A 19,591-nucleotide genomic window follows, 5' to 3' on the forward strand; every position below is an offset into this window, starting at 1 on the left:
TCTTATAAATAACTTGCAAATTTCAGCACTTGACCTGAAGGAATTAGTAACAAAATTAGTAAAGGAAAAGGCACGCACAGTGAGATTTCCATGAACCTGAAATTGAAACTTTTAAGAGACTTAAATTTTAACATCACAATTCACAACATTATTCAAAATGATTTGTGTGCCAAAAACATTTTATTTTGTATTTGAAGAAGATAATCAAAGATTGTTGTGTTACATATTATTGAAATTTAAAATACACTTTGCAGTTTTTTGCACCTTTCTTTTTTCCCCCTACAAGGCATCCATTTTTTGAAAACTGAAGTGAGTTTTTATTTCTATTTTTTATTATTATTAATATTATTTGGGTGGGGTGCAAGTAGGTAGCCTTGCCTAGGGTGCAAAATAGCCTGGCACCACCAGCACTGCCCACAATTCCCTTTTTAGTAGTTAGGTTGAATTTCTATACAGTTCCCAGGGAGGAAGCCCCACAGAAGACAGATTTGGGCTCCTAGAATGGTGGAGTTGGAAGGGCGCCCAAAGGGCATCTAGTCCAGCCCCCTGCAATGTGAGCTGGGGAAAGGCTGGCTGGGGGCCTCCCACACTTCGGCCGGGTATAAGTGACACATTCAAACAACCACCACCAGAACCGTAAAAAGCGAGCGTTGTGGAGTAAGACAAGGCCGGTCGGGGTCTCAAGGGCCAGGCCCGCTCCTCTCTGAGGAAGGAAGGCGAGGCGACGAGGCGGCGGCCGCCAGGAGGGGGCGCTGCCCCGCCGGGAAGGCAGGCGGCCGGGCCACGAGGCGGGGCGAGCGCGGCTCTGAACGGCCTCGGCCGCCCTCACGCTCGCCTCGCCGGCGCTCGCCGCTACGAGTAGGCCGCGGCGGCGCGCGCGAGAAGATGGCGGCGCGAGGCGGGCGGCGGGCGCGGCTGCTGCTCCTTTTCTCGCTCTGGCTCCTCTTGCTGGCGGCGCCCGGGGCCCGGTCGGCGCGGGGCCGCGGGGCCGACAAGCAGAACAGCCTCCGGAGGGCCGCCAGCGGCGTCTACCAGGGCGTGAGCGGCCTCTTCGGCGAGGAGAACGTGCGCGCCCTGCAGAAGGTGAGGCGCCGGGGAGGCCTGGCGAGGGGCAGCCCTGTGCTCCCGGGCGGCGGGGGGGGGACGACGACGCGGATTCCGGTTTAATTTCAGGGGATAAAAAGGGGCAGGTGCCTTGCGATGGGGGGCGCGGGGAGCGAGGCAGTGAGCCGGAGAGGCAACCTCCGTGCCCTCGGTCAGGAAGGAGAGTGGCTCGTCTCCTGGCAAGATAAGAATACTGTAACGGGAAACCCCCAACTTGACAGCGGCTGCAAAGATTCTGCTTGCCGAAGAATGAGGTGGAGGGAATGTCTGAATGGGTTGGGGAAATTTGGTCCATAGCAAGCACAGTCAAGCGGACTCCTTTGCAAAAGAATACATAGGAAAACAGCCTGACGAACAGTATGGAAAGAATACGTGTGAACCGGGCTGGGGGGAGAAGCGGGTGTTCGTGGGTCTTCGCGCGCGCAACCAATTCAGTGGCAAATGCTGCTTTCAGCCTTTCTGTCACAGCATTTGTTTAGTTTTTGTAGGCTAATAAAATGCAGTTCTGTTTAAAATGGTAGCAGTAGTGATGGGTAGGAGTGAGCGGTAGGGGTGATAACTGGAGTTGGAGCTTGTCCTTGGCAGAATATAGTAAAAATAGGACTGAGGAATAGGAGTAAGGAATAAGAATGCCTTTATGATACCATCACTGATAAAATAATTGACTAATAGCAATGGGAATAAGGAATAATGAAAGAAGAAAGGACCAGGAATGTTTTTCGACCTTGTTGTTTTCACAAAATAATAATTGGAGTAGGCAATAGGAATGGAGTTATGGCCCTGTGGTTTTGACAAATGAATTGAACTGAAATGGTAATGGTGAGACTTAAATATTGATAAGAATAGGGCTTGGGGGGGTCCTGAAGGGGTGTAAGGTGGATTAACAGCCCAGCCCTATCGCCTATACCTGTATAGAAGAAAGCCCTGTTGAGTTCAATGGGACTTGCTCCCAGGTGAAGAGGGGACAGCGCTGCAGCCTATGTATGTAGCAAAAATTATATTTTCTGTTGGACTTTGACACGGCAGCACAAATATTTGAAATTAATAATTAATGTCTTTATTATATGATTTTTTAGTTGTGTTTCCGTAAGGAGAATTTTAAGTATTTTTATTTTTATAAGTTTTGTTGCTGTCCAAAACATGTTTTGTGGGCAGCTTAGAAGAGTGTAAGACATACCGTATTTTTCGCCCCATAGGACACACTTTTTCCCCTCCAAAAATGAAGGGGAAATGTGTGTGCGTCCTATGGGGCGAATGCAGGCTTACACTGAAGCCTGGAGAGCGAGAGGCATCGGTGCGCACTGACCCCTCTCGCTCTCCAGGCTTCAGGAACACATCCGCAAGCCTTGCAAGCCCGGCGGGAGGTCCCACGGGCTCACAAGGCTTGCGGGCAGCAGCCTGCAGCCCCCGCAAGTGTCCGCAAGCCTTGCGCGCCCGGCAGGAGGTCCCGCCTGGTGCGTGAGGCTTGGGGCGGCAGCCTGTTGCCCAAAGCACGGGGAGTCCTCCGGAGGGCTCCCCGTGCTTTGGGCGAGTGTCTGCAAGCCTTGCGCGCCCGGCAGGAGGTCCCGCCCGGTGCGCGAGGCTTGGGGCGGCAGCCTGTCGCCCGAAGCACGGGGAGCCCTCCGGAGGGTGCCCCGTGCTTCGGGCAGGTGAGCGCAAGGCTTGGGGCGGCAGCCAGGGCGGAGGGGGGAAAAATAATTTTTTTTATTCATTCCCCCCCCCCAAAAAAACGAGGTGCGTCCTATGGGCCGGTGCGCCCTATAGGACGAAAAATACAGTAATCCTATTTTTTAATGAGACCTCTGGCTTTGACAAACACTCAGAACTGAAATAAATAGCAGTAGTAATAATTTTATGACCTTGTGGTTTTGACAAATAAGTTAACCTGAACCAATTATGATAATGATTTTAGTAAGTGCATTTATAACAACAGTAGGGGGAAGGGGGCAAGAGATAAAAGAGGAATTGACACTGCAATCCTATACAGAGGTACCTTGGTTTTTTAACGTTTTGGAAGTCGAATGTTTCGGTTTTTGAACATTGAAAACCCAGAAGTAAATGATTCAGTTTTCGGTCAAGCCTCGGAAGTTGAACAATGCTACAAGGCTGAGTGCAAGATCTGGAGACCTAGCTGTTGCCTATTGAGTCTTGGTTTTCAAACATTTTGGAACTCAAACAGCCTTCCGGAACAGATTACATTTGAAAACTGAGGAACCACTGCAATCCTCAGAAGTAAGCCCTAAATAGCTGTGCATAGGATTGCAGCCTGATAAATGATAAATAATATTTTCTTAGTGACCTCTAGCTTTTTACCTAAACGGATCTGAAATGATTTCAGCATGGTGCCTTCAATAGATTAGTTGAGCTGAAATATTTGTTGTGAAGTGCATAAGACAACTAGATGTTCTACACAATTTACTGTACTAAATAAATAAAATCCAATGATTTTATCTGAATGACTGCAGTCCAGTCTAATAAACAAATCAATATACTGTAATGATCTCTTGTAAAAGGTGGGGAGGAGAGGCTGTGTGTTTCTACATTGAAAGTGGTCAGGACTCAAGAGCTGGTAAATGGTGGACCTTACAAGCCAACTTCTGCTGGGTCACCAGCTGGTTGCAGGGTTGTGGTTTTTTTCCTCAGAAGATTGTAAATTAGGCAAATTTCAATCTGATTGAGCAGAATATATTTAAACATCCATTCAATTGATGCAACTTTTCTTCACCTCTTTATATCAAGCTACACCTGTCAAAAATTCTCTCTTGCACACAATCTTCCACTGGTTTGACCCATGTATTGGTTGGCTGTCAAAATTCCTTTTCCTATCCAGCTCTTATGGTGCAGGGGCACTGTCCTTCCTTGCAATTCATGGGAGCGTGTTAGTGGGACATCTCTCTGGGCTGCAGAGACCAAAGAACACATTACTCACATATTCATATTGCAGGAGCCCAGTGTTCTTTTTTCCCCTCTGCTGGAAGAGCTCCTTGGGGTTTGAGTAGTGGAAAGCAGATAAATAACAGTGCAGAAGTGGCCATTTTCCCTGGCTTTGAAACCTGGGGAGGAGGATTCAAAATGGGAAAACTGAGGAAGATTTTGGTATCCTCCCCTGCCTCATCCATTTGCCTCCTCCTAGCAGCTTCTCTTGGAGAAAATATATCCCTTAGACTATGGTTATGGGTGGTTGCAGGGCTGTCTTTAGCATATGTGCCGCCGGGGTGCAAAGATCCGCCCAGCGCCCCCCCAATTTAATTTAGCCCCCAATTAATTTTTATTATGCTTATGTCAGACACCATGCTTACGCCTTATGTCTTGTTTACAAAAGAAGGGAGGAAAAAGAAACAAACTTTTATTTGCTCATTTATTTGCAATACACTTATACTTAAGTACACAATACCACCACACTTAAATTTATAAGTATTGTTTTGGCATCTACTTAGGAGAAACATCAGTCGTGTCAAAGGTGCTGTTGACCCCACTGCCGCATAGTAGCGCAGCTGCGGCAGCTCAATACAATACGTAACACAATATTTTGATGTAAGAGTTAATTTCGTGTGCATGGCGCCATTGAGTATGACAAGCGCCACTGCTGGTCCGGCACGTCTTTGGTAAATGAGCGCACAAAGTCGAAAGTCCTTTAGTGAAACAGTAGGTATACATTTCGGTAATACCTAGGTATGTATGTATTTTGTTTTTCTAGCTTGATCAAAATTATTTATTATTTTGTAACAGGTAGATAGTTAAGCGCTTAGGCGGCTTCAGTTGCGGGTGCCTGCTGGAGTTCAGCGCCTGGGTGCCCCGCACCCCTTGCACCCTGGGTAAAGATGGCCCTGGGTGGTTGCATCCATGACTTAGTCTTAGAGATTGAATTGTGAAAGGCTTTGTATCAATTCTCTGTAAGAATGGAGAATGTGGATGCAGCTTTTCTCAGCAATGATTGCTGAAATTCCTTCCTGGGCTGCTACTTTAAGGAACCAATGGAAATCTCTTTAACTGGAATGTGCTTTTTTTGAGTGATATTGCACATAAAGGTTTCTCCTTTTCCTTTTTTGTCATGCCTTTTAGGTTGTAAGCCTAAAAGGGGGGGACTTTATTATCACTGGCAATTTTTGTAAATCATTCTGGGACCCCCCTTTTTTTTTTGCTGAAGGGCAGGATATACTAAATCCCTTAAGTAAATACATAGGTGGAGGCATTGAATATCCAACCTGCTGCACCTATAAGAAATGGAAGGATTCCTTTGAGCTTGAACCTGGAGGACAGGAATTGAAGTTTTTCGGACACTATGGAAAAAGGGAACCCCAACTAATGACCTTGCCTCAATCTAGAAGACTTGTTTCTGTCTTTGACATATACCCACACTATTTGTATTTTTGCTCCTTGGCAGTACTTGCCTGACATCCTGCCAAAGCAGCACAGAAATTGATGCTTTTCCTTTCGTGACCTCCCTTTCTGTGTGAAGGTGCTGTTTGATTGCAAAGCTTAGCTTTGAAGCCGAGATGCTGTCACCATCTGTTTCTCTTGTCCACGGAAACCACAGCAGAAAGGTCATGTTTCCAAAAATGATACCTCTTTATGGGGAAGGGAAATTAGATAGGCGGAGGGTAGTGTGTATAGGAAATATTATGAAATAAGGGATACTTTTTATCCTTTAAATGAAATTGTGCTTATTGTTACATGAGGGAACGCACTGGTTCATTTTCCTTCAGTGCCTTTAGAAAAATGGAAAATGTGCCGCCTCCCCTTCCTATTCATCATAAGCTGATACCTGAGAGTCTCTTCAAAGTGCAGGTCTTGAAAACCAACTCACAGAATCATAGTTACAGGTAGGTAGCCGTGTTGGTCTGCTGTAGTCGAAACAAAATAAAAAAATTCCCTTCCAGTAGTACCTTAGAGACCAACTAAGTTTGTTATTGGTATGAGCTTTCGTGTGCATGCACACTTCTTCAAATACCTGATATCTGATGCTCAAAAATTAAACCCAGAAAGCAAAATTTTGTTGGAGTTGTCCTACTTCTTGCTGATTCTGAAGAATTGCTTATCAGACCCACATTGTTTTATTTCTTTGCCAAGGAATTCCTGTGTATTAATCCCATGTAAGGCATTCTGCCAGTTCTTGTGCGGTACTAGCCAGGCATCTCCTCTTGGGCAACTGAGTGTATACACAGAATGTTCTAACACTTCCCTGTGATTGTGCATTGCAGGGGAACATCAGAAATTGTTGGGCAGGGGGAGCTGATAATTTCACCAAGGAGCCCCAGGATTTAAAAACCACTGCTCTGTAGCTTGCAATTTCAGGCATGTTCTATCTGAAGTCATGTACTTTTATTACTGAGTAGTTATTGTGCAACATGGTTATATTCTGCCAGTGGCATGGTGGATAGATGTAGGGATTATGCAGCCCCTATCCACAGGACTTTGCAGTCTTCATAGACAGCAAATTGAGGTGTAATATGGAGAGCTCAGAGATTTAAAAAATGGGTAGTGTAAGGATGGAGAAAGCTGAAAATGAAGAAGGCAGTAAGAGAGAGACATTGTTGGAGGAGGAGGAGATGCTGCAATCCTGGGAACATAGGAAGCTGCCTCATAGTGAGTCAGATTCTTTGTCCATCTGGTGGAGGAGGACAGACTTGGGATACATGCAGTTTATAAAATGAACATTAAAGGGCGGGATCTGTGGTAGAGCACATACTTTGCATGTGGAAAGTCTGAGATTTGGTCTCTGGGTAGGGCTGGAAACAGCCTATGTCTGAAGGCCGCTGCTGATCTGTACACAATTCTCAGCTGCATGGAGATGCACAAGTGGGAAGGAGGAGCAAACAGTAGTGGAAATTACAGTTCGTTGGTTGCCACCCGCCTGTCTTTGGAGACGATGGAGGAGTGCGCCTTTAAGGGTGAGGTCAAACTGCTAGAAGGCTACAGCACCTGCTGTGGCTTTAGAGACATTTTTTGTTGCAGTTGGGGCAGATGGAGACATCCGGTTGTGCTGCTGCAGATGCCTGACTTGACTGTCTCCAAGCACTGTGGTCTGCAAGGGATTCCCACATGGTGGGGTTGATGATGCCAGCCTTCATGTCATGTTTGCAGACATCTTTATATCACAGAGTAGAATACGGCAAATGAGCTAGGGCAGAAGAGGGCAATGGAAATTGGGTTATGAGGGAGGAGCTAAAGGCCTCTCCTAGGTTAAAAAATGTTTTTCCAGATCTGGAAAAAAGCTAGTTAGTTTGGACACCTTTTCCTTGTTGCATAGTTGTTTGTTTTTACTTGGTGAGTGGGTTTTTTTTAAAAAAGCAGCCTGAATTGGTACCAGCTCATCTTGCATATGTGGACCAGTCCGTAATCCAGACATGGGAAGAATACTAAGCAATCTTCTGGTATAATTGGTTCATCTAACAGTAACATAGGAGCGATAGACATTGAATACTTGGTTAATTTTCACAAGGCTTTCTTCTAGCTCATTTACCAGGGTCATGTTTGAGCAGCAGCTAGTGTGCACAGAAGGGTTCTTTTTTTAAAAAACCCACACACTCTAGGAGAGTGGTTTAAGTGAAGCATAGTGTAGCCCTTCCAAGAGAAATCTTGAAGAATTGTGATGGAAGAAGAAAAATCAGAGGCAAGATTTTGTGGCATGCAGGAAGCTTACCAGCCATTGTTAGTTGTTCATTCATTTAATCTCCACCATAGGTCACAAGATACTGGAGACCTTGATGACACATATTTAATTCAGAAGAATGATGGGAGTCCATTGGGTTGGGTTGGTAATGAATAAAGCATGTTTATAATTTTATTTCACTTTCCCCCACTAATATACTTAACAGTTTTGTGCTGTTTGCCTGAAATTGCTTTTATTTGCAAAATAAAATAGTGACATGTGCATATCATTAACCTTCCTTAAAAATCTTGACAGTTGCACATTGGAATGTCAGGTATTTCTGTGAGTGCGAGGATCCCAAGAGTGCATATTTCTCAAATTACCTGTAATGAATTGGTTGAAAGTGTTTGTTGTTGTTGGGTTTTTTTTGGAATTGTTTCAGTTGTAGACTAGAAAAAGCAAATATTTAAAGCCTAATCTTAGCTTTGCTTCAGTCCATTGTAATCTACAGATTTCAGCATGCCTAAGTCATGTATAGCATAAAGCTGTTCATGTGCAAAATATTGATCAGTTATTGTCTCCCAACCCTGTGAAGTATCTCACTTCTGGGTTCCTGTCTCAGTGGCACATGCTAGCTTGCATCAGGTCCTAGGTTCTGTCTGGAGCATCTCCATTTAAAAAAGATCTCAGGTAGCAGGACCAGCTAAGATTTACTTGCCCAAGATTTGGGAAAGCAGCTGCCAGTCAGGGAACACTACTTTTGGACTAGTTTGATCAACAGTTTGACTCTATGTAAAACAGCTTCTGGGTTCAGCCCCAGAACTTATTTTCAGAACTTGGGTCCAAACCTAGAATAAGTGTGCCTCTGATCAAGTGCAGAGAACACTTCTACCACTTTCAAATACTGTGCCTGCCTTTGCATCTGTACATTTGATTTAAGGTTAAGAACTGTATGTAAGAGCTGGGATGATAAATTCTTCAAGTATTGTAAGTGGAATAAAACTTCTAAGGTTTGTCTCTGCTCTGTTTTTCCAGTTTTTCTCCAAACTGACAGAGCGATTTGTATATGGTGTGGATGTTCTAGTAGATACATTTTGGAGAATATGGACTGATCTTCTGGATGTCCTTGGGATTGATGGTACGTTTGAAATGCAGAGTTGGTTTTTCCTTCATCAGTTCTACTGTTTAATAAACTCATAGGTTCTGGAACAACTTTAAGGTAGGTTTTCTAAATATGAAGTAGTTTTGAAGCAAAATGGTATGTACAGTTCCTTAATTTGATGGAAGAAACATAAATAGTTTGATTCTCAACAGTGGTAAGTATGGGCACCAACATGTTAAAGTTGACCTCCTGGGGTGGGGGAAGGTAGGGATCTGGTCTGCCAGGTGGAAAGGTTCCCTTCCCCTGCTGTAAGGCAGTTGTTCTCACTCAGGCATTAACCAGGATGGTTGAAGGTCAAAAGAGCCGAGGGTCAACCTTCACATCTCCTTAGATCCTGTCCACACCACACCATCACGCTGCGCTTGATGAAAAGCATCCATAAGATATCTTGTTTGCCACCTTGATCTTCTTGGGGGGGGGGGGAGGCTGGGATAATAAATAAATAAAAGGGCAAGCAGAAACCAAGGTAATCTCTTAAGATATCTAATTTCATCCCCTGAAGGCATATGACAGATAAAAGTCATTGATGGTATGGGTGGAAAGTGGGCTTGTGCCTTAGGTTGCAATACTTAAATGGGCCCAGTTGGATTCAAAGGGGGCTTGCTTCTAAGTAGAAATTTATAGGATTGTACTGTCAGTTATACTATGCCTAGAGATGGATTCTTGCCTAAGATGCAGGATTGAATACATTCTCTGAAAAGTTAGCATAACTCAATCGGACATTAGGCAACATCCTTTTTCCCTCTGAAAGGGGCAAAGGAAAGAAAACTGCCTTGTGGTTTATTTGCTTCTTGTAATTGCTCAAGGGAAAAGAGGAAGAAGCCCTTTAAAAACCCTTTCCCCCTTACTTGATGAAGTAAATTGATGTAGTCCCTACAGAATAATTGTTGTGATAAAAGTCATTAAGATATATTTATGTTATATATAATCCCTTCTAAGACAATGCGTTTTGTAGGTGCACTATGTCAAATTGCTTACTTGGAGCTATGGGGGATTTTAATAATAATGCACTGGTGTTGGGGAAACTTATAGAAAGTTCATCCGCTTCTGTCTCGGTTATTATACATTCTTCTGGGTGGACCTTTCCCAGCAAACCTTTGCCCAGAATTCGAACTTCTATCTTCCCCTGTTTCCTGAACTTTCTCCTGGGTTGAGACATTTTGCATGCTTCAGTTAGCTGGGCAGCCAGTCTTTCTGTCTAGGTAGCTTTAGTCCTAGTTTAGCTGCATTTGTTGGGAAGTAGAAAGTGAGCAAAGGCTTTTACTTGTGCAATAAAACCATCCTTTGAGGCTGCCTGAAGGGTTTTGTGTCATAATTTGAGCCCCAAGGTCCCCAGTTCTTTTATTGTAATGCCTGGATTATTCCAGTTATTGTCTAAATATAATTTTCTAACTATGTACACTTCTGATAATTCTTTCTCACTTTGCCGTACTGTGCAAAAAGCCACCTTGTTCCCCTGTTAATTATTGCAAGATCCAGGCAGTAGTTGCCTTCCCTGGCTTAGTGTATGGTCTTGCATTTTTGAGAGCCTGGTGCTCTAGCTATTAGCTTCCAGATTCTAGTCATCATAAGTTATTTCTGGATGCTGTAACATCGTTGTCACTCCTCACACATTAATTCGTTTGAAGGGGGAAAGTGTGTTAAAAGGAGCCCTATTCTTAACATCAAGCATAGGCTGCTCCCATGGGCTCATGGTTTCAGCTGAAGTGGGCAGCCTCCATGTGTTGGGGAGGCTTTTCACTTCAGACCTTTCCCCAGTGCATGGACAGCATGGAGGCAAGGCTGACAGGAACAAGGGAAAAGGGTGTGCACATTTAGCTTTAAAGTTCCTTCACGCATGAAGAGAGAATGCCTGAACAGGGCTCACTGGAAACGCTCTTCTGGGTTTGTTGGCCTCTTCTCTGCTATATTCTTTATTTCCTACGCATTCATGACTCTGAGCCCTTCATCCTGGTCTGCTGAGAGATCAGCTCCTGCAATATCCCTCCTAACTTTACTCTGTTCTTCTACACAGCTAACCTTCATTTACCACTTCTCATACTTGGGGTAGGAGGGGAAGGACTTCACCCTAGTCTTCCTCAGAGCATCTCCCTCCCTCAGTCAGCCCACTCTCTTCCAAGGATGGGACAGTTGGTTCTGCCAATATTTGAACAGGTAGAACCACTGAGACCCCATACCCAGCTCATGAACACTTCCCACACACTCCTCCCTGGTCAATGCTGGGGCTGCTGGAATTGGGACGTTGCCTGGCCCAGATGCCATGCAATGATCAGCAGTACTGCTGCAGCTTGTGGAAGCAGCTGCCCCAAACCATAGCATGAACCTCTGTCATCCTGTTCCTTGGACAATTACAGTTGCTCCATTCAGTTGTAGCTACATTCATAGTTCACAGCTGAACCAGGGACCACACAGCATTCTCCAAGCTCTCTCAAGTTTTATGTGTGAAGTTTTAGTAGTAGTAGTAGTAGTAGTAGTAGTAGTAGTAGTAGTAATTTTCATCAGAAAAAATATAAAGTGGTTTGCAAAGAAAAATATGTAAAATAATAAACATTAAATGGAAAACATCAAAATCTATAAATAGTGCAAACTATAAAATGTCAAATTCCATAACAGAATTTCCACTCACTTAATATAGTTTTAAGAACTCAGCTAGATTGGTAAAGAAAAAGTGTTTTATATGTGTTTTATATGTGATATAACGCTGTGACACCAGATGGCGCTGTTGAGTCCAGTCTTTCCCTACCAGATTTCCCTGTATGAGTTTACAACAAGTTTAACTGAACTGCTTCTTTGACGTGTCTAGATCTAGCCTAGCACTCACTATCCACATCTACTAACACACCTGTACATCAATCAATCTGAAGACAGCTACCTACACTCCTTAACAGTTATAGATCCAATTATCCCCTGAATACATATACAAGGGCTGCCTAACGCTAGAACTACACAACCTGTACATATCGGTACAAAATATAAATCATGGTCCTTATCTGGTATAGGTGTTAGAAACAAAATACAGATGTTGTGGGGTGGGGTGGGGATCACATAGTTAAAATATGTAGTTGGGATAGAAGCCTTAGCAGTTCAATCATGTGCCTATCCATTCAGAAGCAAGTCCCATTAAGTTCACTGGAGCTTTCTCTCAAGTAAATGTACACAGCAGCCTAAATAAGCTTTCTTATAAGAATGTTATTTTATCTGACTTCCTCCTTCAGGAACTATGGGCCAGTAGTTAGAACTACCCATGTAACAACAACAACTCCCCGTCAATGATAGTGTACAAGTAAGCGACTTGAATAGGACTTTATGGGAGGGATTCTGTTGAGCTATGGCAGTCGTTCCATCAGAACAAGCTTTTTAGCTTGCCAGGTGGAACAATTTCCCCTCCTCCCCACACACTGTTCTGGGGGTTCCCCCGACCCCCACCTCAAGCTAAGTGCAGGCAGGGGGAAAGTCCATTTGTGCTGGCTTCCACTAGTGGGACCCATTACTTTAATCCCATCCTGTGTAAATGCAAATATTACACAAGAAATTCTCTTGGGGGGTACAGAGTGCTGCTTGTAACTAACGCCAGCTGTAAATGCATCTCCTTAAGAGTTTGATTATGCCATCCCACGACAGGGTTGGAGGAAGGGCATTTTATGTTTGCCCTGTCGAAAATTAGGAATTTTAGTTTCCTGGATTGCTTCAGTGGAAGCAGAGTACCACCAGGGAAGTGGGAATAGGTTGTACCTCAGTCGTAGAGAACATTCTTTGCATGCTGAAGGTCCCAGATTCAATCCTTGGTATCTCCAGGCAGAGATGGGAAAGACTTCTCAGGCATTGTAGGCAGTAGTGATCTAGATCAGGCATCCCCAACCTGTGGCCCTCCAGATGTTTTGGCCTACAACTCCCATGATCCCTTACCACTGATCTTGTTAGCTAGGGATCATGGGAGTTGTAGTCCACAACATTTGGAGGGCTGAAGGTTGGGGATACTTGATCTAGATGAACCAATAGTCTGACTTGATGTAAGGTCCCTTAAGATCCATCTCTTCTCCCTCTCTGATCTCCATTCCAAGAGGTCTTGCCCAGAATACCTCTTTGCTCCCCTTCAAATCCTTCCTCAAACCTATTTTTCTTGTGAACTCTTTGGTTTTAATCCTATAGTCCTTTCCTTTCACTGTAAAAAAACAAAACAAAAACCCAGCATTTTCTTATCTTTATCCTTGCTTTTCTCCTTCCTCCACTCACTCATTCTGTCTCCCTCAGTATCAAAAATTAGAGGGAAAGCTCCTTGCGGCAGAAATCTGTCTTTTTATTTTCCTCTTTTTTAAATTTGTTTCCTGCAAGGTTTTAGTGTATATAAATAATAATTTCTTTTGTATCGTTGGTAAGCATTACAGGAGGTGAGGCGGTGTATTATTCTCCTGCCGCCATCTTTAGAAACTACTATATATGTTCAACTCTTTCATTCTTCTGCTGAAATAGTTTCCTGCATTTAAAGCATCATTTAGGAGTTTTCTCCTTATGCTTTTAATTATGGTATTATTCATAGCTGTATCTACAAAGGTAGTGATTATATCAAATAAAGCTTTCTCTGTTTGAATTTTCAGGTTCCAACTTGACCCATTATTTCAGCCCGGGGTCCCTCGCCAACAACCCCACCCGTGCTCTTTTGCTGATTGGCGCCATCTTGCTTGCTTATTGGTTTGTCTCTCTCCTCCTTGGGTTCTTCTTCTATCTCTTACATGTGCTGTGTGGCCGCTTCTTCTGGATCGTGAGGGTCGCCCTCTTTGCACTTTCTTGTGTGTACATCCTTCAGAAATATGAAGGTGAGCCAGAACATGCTGTCCTTCCACTGTGCTTTGTAGTTGCTGTCTATTTCATGACCGGACCTGTTGGCTTCTATTGGAGGAGGAACAGCCACAGCACCCTTGAGGAGAAGATTGACCATCTTGACAGCCAGATCCGACTCCTGAACATACGTCTTTCTAGGGTGATCGAAAACATGGATCGAGGAGGTGACCAATGAAACATGGTTTATCTCACTTTCAACACCAGCTCTCTAGGAAATCACCAAGCACTGTCTCTAGTTCATGAAAAGTTAGCGAAGCAACAAGCCAACATGGATAAAACAATGTGCAACATTAAGCCGTTAAATGTTAGCATTAGTTTATCTAGACAATATACTGAAAGAAAAAAATGCACTTGTAAGATAAGATTCTTTAGCTGTATATTCAGAGATTTTCCTCCATGAGTAGAATTTTATCCGCTTACTTTTTTCCAAGCATTTAGAACATATTTTGTAAAAGGTTTTTATAAAGGCATATTGAGTAGTCTATTTAAAATTAATTAAAAATTAAAATGAGGTTTATGCAGATTTGACATTTTGAAGAGAGAAAGCTTAAAGAATTCTATCAAATGCTTTCGTTATGAAAAATGTGGGGGTCAGCTTTTCATTTTTATAATTTAATCCCCCCCCCCCCGCTCACACCAATGACTTACTTTCATTACCTCAAGTTGCCTTTTTATATGATTGCAGTGGAAGGAATTTCTTCTAATTAGAATAGAAGATCACACACCATGGGTCTTAGTGGCAAGGGAGGAGGGCATCTGTGGGACACAAAGTGCTCTTTAAAGAAGAACTTGTGGGTTTTTCTGTGTTTTTCCCTTAGCTGGCCAAATTGAAGCAGGGATTGGGGACCTGTGGTCTTCCAGACTTTGGTGGGCCATTGACCATGATAGTTGAGTCTGGTAGATATTAGAGTCCAGTAGCATCAGCAGGCCCACAGGTTCCCTATCCCTGCTGTAAGAGTTTCTCCCATGGACCTCAGCAGAGAGAGCAGCTCACGCAGAAGGCTGCATTCTTGCTCCTTTGTAGTGAATGCAGTGAATCCACTCATGCAGGATCTCCATTAGCAATGTGTAAAGGTGCACACCTCCAGAACCTCTTGCAAAAGCCCTCTTGCCACAAATACAATGGGAATTAAAAGCATTCCTAATACTCCTACCCAGTGGTTTTTTTGAGGTGGTATGTGCTGGTACAGCATACCACGATCTCTGTTTCCCAGCCACCATCTTGCCACTGCTGCCGCTAGCCCACCCCCACCCCCGCTAGTTTGCTTGCTCGCTCGCTCTCCGCACCTGCCTGGCTTTTGGAAGGAGGGAGCAGGACACCGGGATCCTGACAGAGCCTTGTGACTTGTGCCTCATTCCCAAGCTGGGCAAGCGCTTCCTGGGCTTGGGGAATGAGACACGTGGTTCTGCCAGCATCCTGGTGCCCTACTATCTTCTTCCAAAAGCCAGACGGACGGGCTTTAAAAAGGAAACAGGAGGGCCTTTGGACCCTGTCAGAGCCTCCTGCCTCTGTCCCAAAGCCAGGCAAGTGCTTCCTGGGCTTGGGGGAATGAGGCACAAGGTTCTGCCAGGATCCTGGAGCCCTGCTGCTTCCTTCCCTTAGCCCACTTGACTTTCCTTCCTCCAGCTATTTCTAGGCAGTGAGTACCAGCACCTTATTTTCTAGGGGGGAAAGCACTGCTCCTACCTAATCCCCACCTATTTTAATGCCACTTAAGCTGGAAATAACTAACAACAAAAACAGCTTTAGTTAAATAAAAGTGACTGGAAATGAAGGCATTTTGCACAGTGGTGACAGTGCAGAGTTGGCCTTTGCGATAAAATATTTTCCAAGCAGAAGGAATGTTAAACAGAAATTATGCACCACTGTCTTTGAAAGGGGGGTGGGGTGGGGGATCCTGTCAGGACCCTCTACATCAGGCTTCCTCAAACTCGGCCCTCCAGATGTTACTGGCCTACAACTCCCAGGATCCCTAGCTAGCAGGACCAGTAGTGGTCAAGGATGATGGGAATTGTAGTCTCAAAGTATCTGGAAGGCCGAGTTTGAGGAAGCCTGCTCTACATGGTTTCTTTGTTGGGGGAGCAGTGTATAAAATGATATTGCAAAGACATTGGCTGCTGAAATCTTTCTCAGGACCATTAAGTGGCAATAAATTAAATTAAATAATAACACTTTCAGGAAGATCTGGTGCTTTTTTCACTTGAAATCTGCTTCTACACAGTGGGTCTCTGATGAGGATGCTTGCATTCAGACTGCTAAAATCATAACCAAGGGATCAGCAATAGTTTGTCCAAATAATGATATGGGGTTTGTGCTGTGAAACATGCCTATGAAATAGTGATGCGGCAGTCAAGTGCTCTACAAAAAAAGTGACCTTCTGTTGCCTCAGAACCAAGTTCTATCTACTGACTCTTAGCATTTGTTTGTAAAAATAAGTGTTTTTAAATAACATGCTAGACAAAAAGCAGGAAAGCTTGGAAAGTGCTTTGCCAAATCCTGCCTACATGTGTCCATTCATAGAATGCATATAGAACTGAGTAGGATTTGGCTAAGCAACCCTATTGCTTTAGCTGGATAATACCAAAGTTGCTAAAAGTTTTGTATGTAAACAAACTATACATGATATATAGATATTTAAAAATCTTGCTGTTTATGTTGACACAATTATTGGCATTTCAGATTTTGAAAACCACAAAGAGCCACCAGATATCATTTTTTAAAAAAAGATTTTGCAGCTTATGCCTGTAAGTCAACTATCAATATTTGTGTCTTCCCTCCCCATCCCTTGCTGGTTATTTACTCTGGAGTAAGTGTCACAATGGAACTTGATTCTGAATAAGTATACAGAGGACTGCAGCCAGTCTCTGCAATCAAATGCTCATAACTACTGTTGGAAAAATATACCCTTGGTATAAAAACTGGATTTCTTTTTAGCTGAGAAAACCTCTATAAAACCCCTATTACCCCTATTGCTTAAAATTAGTTCACCATGGCTATAGTAAATGCAAGAAGAATGTATATATTTTTATACACAAAAACATTTCACTGTATAAGGTTATTGTTGAGAGAAATACTGATGTACATAGTTTGCACACTATGCTTGGGCAGTATAAGTAAAACTGGGTGTGTGTTTTCCTAGCTTCCCCCCTTCTCCATTTATGTATGGTCTGTTTTTAAAATTAGAGAGGAGCACAAACTATTGTCCAGTGTACTTGAAAAATGTTCTGACCATTATTACAAAATGCAGCTATTACACTTTTGAAGGTAAATGTGATGTTATATTAACAGTTTTCTCAAGTTCTATAGGATACAAGCATTGTTCTTCCTGTAATTGGCTCCTTTGTTCTGTTTTTTCGTAATCTCATCCCATGGGATGAGTCAGACTTCTCTGCTTTGTGCTGCTGCTATATCTAGAGGCACTTAAGAGAAGAGAAAGCACCTATATCCTCATTTAACCAATGTATACACTGAGAGACAAGAATGTTCAAGGGGCAAGCAGCAGGGCAAGGCAGTCAGTCATTGGCAGGAATAAAATCATAGGCTTAAATACACATAATCACTTTTCAGTTATCACTAACACTGCTTTGGCATTGCTGCCTACTGTGATTCCTTCAGCATGGATTTGGGTTAGAATTGCTGGGCTGCCTTGCTTATTCCTCTACAAGCTGTCTTCTTGCATTCACATCAAGAAGTTCCTCACAAAGGAGCCTATTAGGGTCAAAATTAAAAATAGCCAAAACCATATAAAGTCATAATGAGTAAGTGTAGGGAGAACATTCCAGATGTCTTAACTAGGAGGCTTGCATATGTCCTCTCTTTACTCACCCTTGTTGCACTTCTCTGGTGTGTTAATATTCTTTTCCCTTCCATGGCTGTTAAACTACATCTGTGCTAACCATGTGATTCTAAGGCATTCTTGGTTAGGGCCAAGGGAGACAAAGCACAGCGCCAGGGATGGGGAACTTGTTGCTTGTCAGATGTTGCTGGAGCACAACTCCCATCATCTCTGTCTGCTGGCCATTCTGATTGAAGCTGATGGGAGCTGGAGAACAACAGAATCTAGAGGGCCACATGTGCTGCATCATGGCTAAAGCAAACTGCAGAAGGGAGAGGGCAATTCACACCCTAGAGCAAATGTTGAGTGAAGGCGACACTGTGGACTTCTTGCCTATGGTTAGAAGTTTGGCCCAGTGAGACACAACACAATGAATGTGAACGTGTGTTGAGCTATTTGCACTCCCAGTGTGGAAGAAACTATTGTGCATGTGTCCACCTTTGATTTCAGCTTGATAAATGAACTAACTTAATTCCTTGGAAGAGAACCTCATGCTTTACTCTACCAGTGGTTCACAAATGTAGTGGAAACATCAATCTGTGTATCAGCTGTGGTGATAAATAGAACAGAGTTGCTGTTTCCTGAATGTACTGCTTTTTAAGAAGTGATATTGGATGTTTAAGTACTGTGTACTGAAACTACTGTAGCTTAGTGGCATATTCTGCCCTCCCAAGATGTAATCTGCTTAATGTGGACAGTTCCTCTGCTTCTGCTGTAGCTTTATTTTGATGAAGGTAAATATTTGTTTCCTTGTGACTCATGGACCATCCCAATAATCTGTATTTGGCAGCTAGTGATCTATCTTGACCTATCTATCTATTCCCCCCCCCCCTTTTTGGAGAACATGAAGTTATACTGTGTTCTGCATGTGAATTTAAACTTGGATGATTCCATTGAGCTATGATGACAATTGCCATGTTAGAAATATTTTTCTGTTGTAAAGCAAGGGAAAAAATGTTGATTGTGACACTGTTTATCAGCACTGAATATAGTGACCTTGTATCCTGTTTGGACTTCTGATCTTAAGTATTAGGTAGTTTTAAAAAGTCTATATACCAAAATTGTGTGTTCTGGTTTTTTTGGTTTTTTTAAAAAAAATGGTCTGAAGAAAATGTGTGTAATATTTTAATTATGAGCTTTAGGGAAACACTAGGTTTTGCTCACAATAATGTTGAGTAGCCATAATAATCTCAAGCTTTTTTTCTTCTTCTTTTTTTTAAGAAACTGCTATTCATGTCCTTATTTATTAACTGACCACCAGCTCAGTGTACTACTATTTAGTGGACTATTTGTAGACTGATTTCACAACTGAATTATGGTGTTGTGACCAATTAAACTTTAAATGTTTACTGTAACTTTGCAATGCAGTGGTTGGTCTTGGAAGATTTTATTCCCATGATTTTGGGGATGCATTGAAGAGAACCCCGGGGCACTTCGTAAGCTTATCATGGATTCATCAGTAAAGGTGGGCATTATTAGGTGACAGGTGACCAATGCCCATCATTGACCTTCCTTCACAGTGTCTAGTTGCAGGAGAGTCTGGTGCATTTCTTGATGGCTCTTTCTTGATGGCAAGAAAAGGAATTGAGCACAACAGGTCTAGTGCCTGCTTTGCATTAATATGCAACATAGAACAAGTTCCAGAATCCTTTGCCACATGTGGGCTTTGTGGAGAAGGTCCTCTGAGACTTTTAAGACACAACACAAGGGTTATTGTGTTTCTCTCATCCTTGGTATAAAAACAACAAGCCACACACTAGATTAGTAGCATCCTAGAACTTGATTTTTTGAGAGACAGATTCTGTTCCTTGTGGAGGTCAGATCATGTCTATCTGGCCCAGCCCTCATTGGCCATACAGTTTCCCTCAAAACTCACAAGCTAAATGGGATGGCAGTAGCTACCACCAATCTGTTTTGGGTTGTATCCAGCGTTAGTCCTTCTCAGAATATGGGCATAACTGAGCTCCCATTGTTGAGTCCCTGCTTCTGCCAACCTAGCAGTTCGAAAGCATGTCAAAGTGCAAGTAGATAAATAGGTACCGCTCCGGCGGGAAGATA

General features: G+C 43.2%; 1 protein-coding gene across 2 annotated transcripts; it reads left to right on the forward strand.

The window, feature by feature from the left end:
* Positions 1–867: 867 nt before the first annotated feature.
* On the forward strand, positions 868–18,888 carry BRI3BP (BRI3 binding protein). Of its 2 annotated transcripts, none has more exons than XM_081174493.1 (3): positions 868–1,083; positions 8,732–8,834; positions 13,454–18,888. In XM_081174493.1, exons 1-3 carry the CDS (start codon positions 886–888, stop codon positions 13,870–13,872), a joined length of 720 nt encoding a protein of 239 aa, XP_081030619.1. In that variant the 5' UTR covers positions 868–885; the 3' UTR covers positions 13,873–18,888. The 2 variants fall into 2 exon arrangements, with proteins under 2 accessions (XP_081030619.1, XP_081030620.1); XM_081174494.1 differs by lacking the exon at positions 868–1,083 and adding an exon at positions 7,056–7,858.
* The last annotated feature ends 703 nt before the right edge of the window (positions 18,889–19,591 follow it).

Source organism: Podarcis bocagei (genome assembly GCF_964188305.1).
Source record: "Podarcis bocagei genome assembly, chromosome: 16".
Taxonomy (NCBI): Eukaryota; Metazoa; Chordata; class Lepidosauria; order Squamata; family Lacertidae; genus Podarcis; species Podarcis bocagei.

What these genes read in the sequence shown, in the direction of transcription:
- BRI3BP (XM_081174493.1), top strand. Translation starts at nt 886, where the DNA reads ATGGCGGCGCGAGGCGGGCGGCGGGCGCGGCTGCTGCTCCTTTTCTCG. An exon ending in ACGTGCGCGCCCTGCAGAAG is followed by an intron (nt 1,084 to 8,731) that starts GTGAGGCGCCGG and finishes CTGTTTTTCCAG; the next exon opens with TTTTTCTCCAAACTGACAGA. An exon ending in GGATGTCCTTGGGATTGATG is followed by an intron (nt 8,835 to 13,453) that starts GTACGTTTGAAA and finishes TTGAATTTTCAG; the next exon opens with GTTCCAACTTGACCCATTAT.